General features: G+C 40.2%; 1 protein-coding gene and 1 non-coding gene across 2 annotated transcripts; both read right to left on the bottom strand.

Moving 5' to 3' along the window:
• Window positions 1-1293: 1293 nt before the first annotated feature.
• LOC115685975 (mannosylglycoprotein endo-beta-mannosidase) lies at window positions 1294-8124 on the bottom strand. The gene is made up of 11 exons (XM_030611134.2): window positions 7847-8124; window positions 6994-7132; window positions 6374-6601; window positions 6166-6224; window positions 5366-5414; window positions 4729-4959; window positions 4319-4488; window positions 4036-4240; window positions 2945-3613; window positions 2635-2862; window positions 1294-2438 (listed from the first exon to the last, which is right to left on the bottom strand). Exons 1-11 carry the CDS (start codon window positions 8020-8022, stop codon window positions 1641-1643), a joined length of 2952 nt encoding a protein of 983 aa, XP_030466994.1. The 5' UTR covers window positions 8023-8124; the 3' UTR covers window positions 1294-1640.
• Window positions 8125-8472: 348 nt separating this feature from the next.
• Window positions 8473-8544, bottom strand: TRNAD-GUC (transfer RNA aspartic acid (anticodon GUC)). Its single transcript has one exon. It is a non-coding gene; the product is annotated as a tRNA-Asp (tRNA).
• Between the last annotated feature and the right edge of the window lie 1347 nt (window positions 8545-9891).

Here is a 9891-nt window from a genome sequence, read left to right as displayed (position 1 = left end):
CCAAGCTTTTGATGTTTGGTTAAGAGGAAACCTCACTAAAGCAGAGATAACCCAAGCTATTGACAGGAGCCTTCGCGGCCTGTCCGTTTGCATACCCGCATACCCTACTCGAAATTGTGGGATTTGTTTATCTTTCCTCACTCCAGGGAATATTCCGAGTTTAACGTCCTAGAGTTCAGATTAAAGTTTTTAAAGTCTCGCTTAAAACCAAAGTTCATCCCTCATTAAAGCTCATTTTTTTTGTCTTGACAAATTGAAAAATCGACTCGTATATCTTTCCAATTTGACAAACTATTTGATTCAATTTAAAATAGAAAGCATAAACCAATTGAATGGGATATCTATCGTGCCTCGTCTTTTCGACCATGGAGCCGAGGAAGCTTAATTTTGACTCAATTTAATCTTGTTTGTCCATGCCTTTCTTTCCCTTCCCATTCGAGCAAGAGACTGACCTTTTAGTCTTACTCAACAAATGAGCATTTTCAATTTTTTGTTTCTTTCTCAACACTCACCAAATGGGTTTTGTACTACAGAAAACCAAATGCGCAAAATGCAGTTAGCCCATGAATATATGCAAATTTGCACAAGGGATGCAGGATTGTATTAAGCAGACTTTTGTATGCTTGTATGCAATTCTCGGAATCAGGGGGCAAGAAATAAAAACTAACCATATAAAAGCTATATTTGCATATTTAACAGGGGAACAAACCTGTATCTTCCGGCCTTTTGAGAGGGGAAGAATATATGAACAAAAAGGAAGGGGGGACAACATCCGGGGGAATAATAAAAGAAGAAGGGATTAGTGCATTCAAAATCCTAAAACTTGTCACGAAAGTGCAATTGAATCCTAAAACTTTTATAATGTACAATTAAGTCCTAAAACTCATTAGAAAAGTGCAATTGAGTCATAAAACTTTCAAAAAGTGCAAATAAGTCCTAAAATTTGTCACGAAAGTGCAAACAAGCCCTAAAACTTGTCAAATTGATTCAATCAAGTCCTTCTATTGATTGCACTTTTTGAAAATTTTAAAACTTGATTGCACTTTTGTAATAAGTTTTAGGACTTGATTGCACTTTTTGAAAATTTTAGGACTTGATTGCACTTTCGTGACAAGTTTTAAGACTTGATCGCATTTTTTGAAAGTTTTAGGACTCAAATGCACTCTTCTAACAAGTTTTAGAACTTCTAGTGCACTTATCCCAAAAAGGAAAGGATGTTTCCCACCCATTTATTCTCTCAGGTATCACACTATACAGATAATAAAGATTCCTGAAATGTGTAGAAGCAGCACGGAGAAAACACACATGTTCATAAATACATTTGCTTCGACAATTGACACTGTTAACGATTCAAGACAGATTTGTTTGATATGGTTAGAGCATCTGGCGGCATCCCACAAGATACTCCGACAGTGCAAAGAAGCGAAAATGCTGGATTCCCTCCCCAGTGATGCTGCTTTATTGCCAGTCGGACGGGGAGAAACTGCTAATGAAGATTTAACCAAAGAAGCTGATGCCGCGAATTAAATGCAGCCAGGACAAGGATTTAAGGACGGAGACATCGATCCGAAAAGCACGTTCCTATCGCAGAATTGTCTGTAGAATTGTAAGAACAGACGAGACTTTGACCATTTCTCACCTCAGAGGACTGTGTGCCCACCATGGTAATTCCAGCCGTTGAGCGTGACTCGAGGAGTAACACCCCGTGGAACTTCAAAAGAGATTTTGATGGTCATAATTTCGCCCGGCACTAAAGAGAAGTAATTATCCGAGTAATGAACAGGAAGGATTCTCGTGTCTTCTCCTTCCTTGCGGTCTGCCTTCATAGCATGAACAGAGAAATGAAGGAAGAAAGCAACTCCAACGTCGGTCCCATTTATAATGGCGACGTTCGGACTATTAGCTTCCTTCGAAAAGCATTTGCCCACACTCTGGAGTAAACTGGATCGACATTTTACCTCCTTAGCAGGGTGGTCAGAATCCATAGAGGCCAAGTCAATGTCTCCCCCACTATGCCTTGTACTGAAAACATTCCCGTGTGTTAAATTTTGAGAGTCTGACTTTTTAGATGTGTTTTGCACAAGCATGTCAATTTCGTATGTGGAACCTCTGACATAAGCCATAGATGTGATCCTGAGAGGTACTTTCTTCTTCCTGTATGCTTCCAACAGCTTGTAGTTACCACCGGACACATGTAACCAGTAAAAGTTCCTAGATATGATACCAAGATCGGACATATGGTAGAGTTTAAGGAGAAGGAAGTAGACAGGCTTCGGACTTTGCGACTTGGGATATTTCATCTCAACAATGGAAACAGTCTTCTTGGGTGGCACTGAAAGTTTGTCAAAGACCTTGTAGTATGGACATGCTCCCTCCAAATCCCATACCGATGCTTCTATTGCTACGCCAGAGAACTCATCTGATGTGGTATTAACAACCTGTAGAAGCAGACCAAAAAAGGCTATTATCAAGTTCTATTTCACAGGAAAAATTACGAGTTCATGTTCAGGCTATACTGAAGTATGTGTGACTGCATAACTTAATATTGTTGTTCCCCAACAAAGATGTGCATCGAATCTATTGAAAGAATAATAACAGTCTGAGCTCTCACTGGCTTTCTATAGCAAGTTGTACCTCGATAGAATAGGTGGCTAGATTAAGTTGAACATGGATTGGCTCTGCAGCTGAACGGCAGCCGTAGAACCCTGCCGTTTGATCAAGTAGGTGATCATAAAATTGACCTCTAAGACCAGTCCAAGGATTCTGCGTCTTCCATATGAGAACCCCCGTGAATTTTCTCCACATATGAGAAGTCCAGCCTTCCAATAAAGCTCTATATTGTACGTAGTTTACGAGCTGAGCCTGATGAGTCAAAAAAATAATATGTACTCACTGATTGATTAGAAGAAACAAACTAATGGCAACACCCTTCATTGAGTCTTACCTTCAAACAGAAGTCATCAAGATCCTTGGGGGTACCATAGAGTTCGATTTGATCATGAACCTTGTCCGGTTTTGAGTATGGTATGTACTTATGGTATTCCCACATAGGATTTGGAACTTCTTCAGTGTAACCATTTGAAAGTTTCTTGAAGATTGGAATATGCCATCCTTCTGGAGGCATTGTTGCTCTGATGGTAGCTGCAACAGGCATACCCACAGAACCCACTTCTGGATTGAATCCATAATTGTAAAAGTCATCCTTAAAGAAGCTTTCAGGATACTGGATCTCGTAAGGGCCATCAGTCCAGCCGCCCTTGCCATCAGCAAACCCATCCCACATGGACCCTTGAACATAGATGCGTGTTCCATCGAGGTAGAGGCTGGGATCTTTCTCCTCTTTATTCAAATCTTCTAAAGTTTTGTCATGCTCATCCACCTTTTCAAAATAGGGATGAAGTTTGAGGTAATTCTTTAGAGCTGTGTTCAGGTCATCTGGTGGAACTTGTTCATTTCCACCTACCCAAAGAGCCAGACTCGCATGATTCCTCAGAAGCTTGGCAGTGTCTCTCGCACACAGAAGAAATAGGTCATGATCCAGGGGGCCATCCGGATTGGATACTGGGACTCCACGACCATCAACGTCACCAGTAATCCAAAATTCTTGCCAGACCTACAAAAGCTTTATAAGCCATTGGATAGTGGGATAAATTGATTTGCTAACATACTGACAAAAATGATACTAAGCATCTGGAAAGAAGGTTGGCAACTCCAAAATTCTTGCCAGACCTACAAAAGCTTTATAAGCCATTGGATAGCGGGATAAATTGATTGGCTAACATACTGACAAAAATGATACTAAGCATCTGAAAAGAAGGTTGGCTGAGCTGCATTGAAGATTTGACAATGAACCATACAAGTAATGTAGATGTGTCATTTACAAACTCTTAACATGTCATCATGAAGCAGGTGACTGTGAGGATGAATGCCAAACAAGCTCCTACAACTGTGCGCGCGCGCGCGCGAGAGAGAGAGAGAGAGAGAGAGAGAGAGAGAGAGAGAGAGAGAGAGAGAGAGAGAGAGAGAGAGTATTACCAGAAGACCATACATATCACAATAATGGTAAAATTCTGGCCTTTCCGCTAATCCGCCAGCCCAACAGCGGATCATGTTGAAATTCATATCGGCATGGAATTTGATGTCGGTCCTGTAACGTTTCTCTGAAAGTCGCAGTAATCCATCTGATAAAATCCAATTACCCCCACGAATAAAGATGGGCTGCCCATTAACCTTGAACAACCTAAAGAGCACAAGTATATTTACAATGAAAAATACAATTCAATTTCTAATTCTTTCCGTAAATTATGAACTACCTCACCTTCCACCAGTTGCACTATCAATATGGCTCTCAATTTTGCGGAATCCAAATAGATGTCTCCATGCATCAGACTCTCCAAATCCTTTCACTTCAACGCTGACAGCAACATGGTAAAGTGACTGCTTTCCCATGCCATTTGGCCACCATAGATTTGGCTTATAGAAAAACAGCTGCAGGTTGATACCAAGAATCAATTAATTAGGATCGTTTCGATTTTTCCTATATCCAATTTTCCACTTCAACATTTCTTTACATGTAAATTATATTGGCCAAACTCATCAATGCTAGGATGTAGAAGAAGTAAAATCAGGCAGTCTTTTCCTGGGTGATTTTTCTTCTTCAAAAAGAAAGAACAGTTGTTCTAAAAACATTTCCTCTGTGACACTTGAGATACATCAATATTTACTGACCTCCGTAAAGGTATGTTGAGTCCGAGCGCCAGGTGAAATTGACACATGTTCGGTCCGAAGATGCTCTATTGAAGTGACATTGGCCTCAAGTTCTGCAGTCACTTCGATGCTCAAAGAGCATTCAGCAACCCATGTACTTCTATTTTCCAACTCAGTCGTACAATGCAAGTATACTCTCTTATAGTTGTCGAAAAATGACGACACCAAGTGGGGATCAATTAACTTTACAGGCTGAACCAATAATGATTTATCAGATTGGAAATAAATAAAAAAAACTACAGTTATCTTGAATTAACTGATAAATGACAAATTGCAGAACAGTATTACGAATAGAAAACCCGGTTTTACCCCCACAGCACTATTCAAAAGCAACTATGACTTGCTTGCTAACTAATAGTTCCAGACAATTACCAGACAAAAAGTTTTTCCAAACGCAGAGACAAAAGCTTAAGCCATAATATGGCAGCAGTATTTTATCATGATCACCATAAGAGGCCCAGATTGTTAAACAAGGTTTGTCCTATTTTATTAGAATGTTCGACCAAGCTATATAAATCAACTGGCGCATCAACCCCAGGAATTGAAACCGTTGAATTTCAGGACTTATACAAATAAAAAACAGTGATTGTGCACTCACCCCAGTGACGGAAACTGATACTTCATCCCATATGCCAGTATTACGATCCCTATATGAACATAAATGCTGAGCAATCAGAAAGCAAACATGTAGTCTGATGTCTTGTAAATGGATTTAAAACAAATAAATAGATAAGTGAAAAATTACAGAAATTCAACCCCATTCCTTGAAATAAGAAAACCGCATCAGCAAATGGCAGCCAGGATTTTGCTCACTAAACATAAAAAGCAAAAGAAATCCATAGATGACATCACTATTGTAAAATTATGGCGCAACAAGACATCACATCTTGCTAGGAGCTGTCCTGTCCCCATTCTATCTCCACCTTTCTCCTAGGATCAATAGATGCATTTGCTATTCCAGCTTCTCACCCAACATAATCCGAACTGCTAGTATTATAATTACTTAATTGAGATTATCTAATCACAAGTGTTTTAGTTTGAAAAATACCAAATAATGAGAAAAAATAGGAGCACGCACAATATAAACTTCAAAAGTAGTGTAACTAATCCTTTGCAACCTTTCACTCTTTCCCATCTAAAGAAGCAAATAGCTTGTCCCTCCAAAACTCATGAATCACAAACAGTCAGTCTCCGAAGGACCAACTTGAGTGGAAACTAAAGAGGCACATGTACAAATTCCAACAACTACGCAATTTATGGAGAATGTAACCGTTCACACTCTGCTTTCGACATCAGAAGCTTAAAAATAGACACTAAATAACCAGAAGATAGCAACATTGCTCAATCAAAAATAGCAGAAGTTATCATGTATTATTTCTACAATGAGGAGTTGATTACCTTATAGGAGCAATCCAGTCCCAACCCTGAACATATTGTGTTGCGACATCCTTTCCGATCTAATGAAACAAAGATACCATATGAATGTTCCGCAATTCTGATAGGAATCACACTATTAATCCAATTAGACTCGCACAATATTTAATATGTCGTTCCAAACTGCTATAAAATGCAGAGGAAGACATGTTATGCAGAAGCAGGTACATACCTCATGGTCCCCACCTTGTCCTCCCTCTGGAGGTATCGTTCCAGGGTGATCTGGGGGATGAACAAGAACTGCTAGCATGTTTTGTCCACTAGGATGGAGCATGTCAGTAACATCAAGCTGATGTCTTCTGAACATTCCTTTTGGAAGAACCTTTTTGTTCCCATTTAAGTATACTTCCGCAGAGTAGTTAATTGCTCGAAAATTCAGATCGAGGTGTTGTGCTCCAGGCTGTGAAAATTTGAAATAATATAAAGCAGTAGCTCAAGCAAAAGTAACAAAAAGAAATAAATGATGAACACTCAACAACAAGCAGAATATCACTTTGAAAATGTGAAAAATGAGACAACATGTCAACATTGGTAACCGCATTAATTCCATTTTGTGATGAGTAAGAAAATACAGTACCAACTGTCATTTTTCAAAGATGTTTAAGAGGAAGAGCTGATCTTAAAGACATGAAATGGTAAAGGACACAACTTAGCACCGGATAATATTTATTAAGGCCTTCAGAAACCAGCAAAACATGAATTTTGAAATTAATTATGTCAAATATGTTATCATTTAAAGCTCAAGAATTTCAAAGAACACATCTTGATTCTTTTAGCAAGAGTGCAACATACCAGCTTGCATTGGAAAGTCGTAAAAAACCAAAATGTGTAGTGCTCCCTTCCAGAATCAGCAATATCTATAATGGCCTCATTATTTAACCCATAAAAAGGATCTGGAACTGCCTTGTTCTTTACCAGGGTTGCTAAAACACTGCAAGTTATATCACCGTTAGCAATCGAGGCAAATAACTAAGAGAGTAAAAAGGAACTCATACTCTTAACATGACATGCTAGAATTCTTCAGTTAGTGAGGTGTAAACCACATTTCAGATACTTGAATAAGAATATAGACTAAAATGAGCTGGTCAACATTAATTTAGGACAGAACACAGATATCAGAACATCTTGCAAAACTAAGAAAGTTCTACGTTCTTTCTGGACAACTGCATTGACGTTTTTTGCCTTGAAATTCTAACTAGACTATATAATTCACCAGACCACTTACATTCATCCCCGGATCCATTCGATGATTCATAACCGGGGAATCTCATTGCTTCTGCTTTCAAATTGAGATGCGCTTAATTTCCAATTCCAACACTTGTAACCTTCCTCACCACACTCTTTACATCATCGAGAACCCCAATTTCGTTAATCATCTGAAATCATGACTAGACTTAATAAGCCATTCACAAATATCAACATTAGCCTCCAAGCAACCTCACTCATGTCTCATTTAACATCGAGACCAGACTTAGCTTTTCACAAAATTACACCAGAAATAGGTTCAAAGCACTGCACAATCAGCTCTCTCTCTCTCCCTCCACGATCACTGTCCACACTCGAACCGCCCAAAAGAAGTTCCTAACTCAATTCAGACGAATGCGGTCGCCGCAGGAGCGCAACGCACGCGAAGATCACGACTTACGTCCCGGGAACGACGGCCTCCATCCACGGGGGATCGGCTCCGGTCGGAGGGTGCGTCGTGGTGAGCTGCGCCCCGGTGAGCTCCACCTCCGTCGATCTCGCCGCGAGCCATCCGGAATCGAGCTTCGTCTTCCCGATCCCCGCGATCACCGGCGCCGCCGCGGCGGCGGCCATCATTCTCCTCCGTCAAGCGGGAGCTCACGCGCAGTGCGACGGCGAGCGAACGAGCGATGCGAAGACCAGCTCGCAAGTCTTCATCCGCTTCAGCAGTAAGAGTCTGTCTTGTAGTCTCTGCCGGTCTCGAATTTTCGTCGCTATCCGTGGCTCGCGGGGGGAGTTTTTCCTTCCTGTTGCCGCGGCCACGCGAAGTCTTGATTGCGCGGGACGTCCCGGATGATAGATGGACGGTGCGGATCAGCGGTTTCTCGGAGAGAGCACCAGGAGCGAGAAGCACTGGATCCTGACCGTAGCTCACCGTCGGACAAGGTGTCGGTCTGCGGCATTAGCGTGTGGGATTGCGGTTTACGGATGCGACAGGTTGCCATAACTACGACCTCGCCGCATCGTCGTTTTTGGCGCAGTTCGGCAGGGAAAAAAAAAAATGAAGTAGGAAAAAAGAGGGAAAATCGCCGTTGCCGGGGATCGAACCCGGGTCACCCGCGTGACAGGCGGGAATACTCACCACTATACTACAACGACCTTGTTGATGTAGGAGCTCTGTTTTTTTAATATTATAATTTATTAAAATGATAAGTTATTCATCTTCTTTTAGCTAAAAATTAAATTTTTTAAAAAGGAAAGTACCATTAAAGGCCTTAAAATATGCCCACGGCGCACCGATACCCTGAACTTTTTTGATGTTGCCAAACCCCCCCCTCCCCCCCCCAAAAAATAGCAATGTGACGAAAATATCACCGTGTCTTGTCGATATCTAAAACTTGTGCCGTTGTAGCAAAACTTTGGGTATTGATGTTACAGACGCTAGGGGCATAGCTTAAGGGTTATAGTGATGCAAAAGAAGTTTAGAGCATTTGTGTCATAGTAGCTTCGTTTGTTTCGCGAAAAATAAATGATTTGAAAAATATTTTCTTAAAAATGATCGTTTGTATTACTAATGATGCTGATCGGTCATTTCTCTCAATTGCCAAAACAAACTCACCAAATGAAAATTCCATGGAAGCGATCCTCCCCCAATAAGACAGGCATGTTTGCTTGCCATCTCTCGCTTTTTCCACAATTGCAACCATATCCAGGAAATGGTCCATACATGGCATGTTTGCTTGCCATCTCGGGCAAAGGCGCAGAGAGAAAGAGAGAGATTGGCCACTCTTTGGAAGCTCGGGGGCAAAGATTCGAGGGAGACTACGGGCTTGGTTGACAGAAATGTGCAATTTTCCCTTCGATGTTCAGTGTGGGCAGGATATCCTAAATTTTACGTGCGAAAGCGAAATAAATAATTGAGAAAAGGAATGCAAGATAATGCATAAGAACGTCTTTTTCTTTGAACTCAATCTCCGAGATAAATGACTTTTTGGAGGAAAAACTTATGTGTCACAATTGAACGCATAACAAAATAGTTTATAATTTTTATAGTTTGGGATATTGTGTTATAATGGGCATGATTTAGGATTTTCGATGGTATTTACGGTTTTTATAATCCAATAGGAGTTTAAATCATATTAACATGTGTGTTTTGTTTTGGAGAAAACTTTACAACGAAAAAATATGATTTTTGGGAAATTCTTTTCCAAGGAAAATGTTCTAGAAAGTTCATTTTCTTAACTTTAAGCATGCGCTTTTTCTTTGATCGTGAATAATTTTCTGTTGATCGATTATTTTCAGCAAAATAAAATGAGTGAAAATCCAGAAACTAATTCGTGAAAAATTCTTTCACTCAAACAAGCACGTTTTATATTTATTTAAAAAATGTCGCATTTATTTAATTAAAATGAAGGAAATTAATCTTATATGTAGGATTCGCCACACCCACGTCATCAAACTATTTACGTACGCAAGTGGATAAACATTGCAACCCTCGTCTCATTA

Source organism: Syzygium oleosum, unplaced genomic scaffold (assembly GCF_021117445.2).
Source record: "Syzygium oleosum isolate NSW1041296 unplaced genomic scaffold, Sole_v2.1 Sole_v2.06, whole genome shotgun sequence".
NCBI lineage: Eukaryota > Viridiplantae > Streptophyta > Magnoliopsida > Myrtales > Myrtaceae > Syzygium > Syzygium oleosum.
The sequence above is the reverse complement of the archived record's forward strand: the minus strand, read 5'-3'. Positions and strand labels throughout refer to the sequence as shown.

Bases quoted from the DNA above. Each gene is read 5' to 3' on its own strand.
- LOC115685975 (XM_030611134.2), bottom strand. From the start codon at position 8,022: ATGATGGCCGCCGCCGCGGCGGCGCCGGTGATCGCGGGGATCGGGAAG. The intron at 6,602-6,993 runs GTATGTTGCACT...AAATTTTCACAG, and splicing joins CGACTTTCCAATGCAAGCTG to CCTGGAGCACAACACCTCGA. The intron at 4,241-4,318 runs GTGAGGTAGTTC...TGTGCTCTTTAG, and splicing joins GATAGTGCAACTGGTGGAAG to GTTGTTCAAGGTTAATGGGC.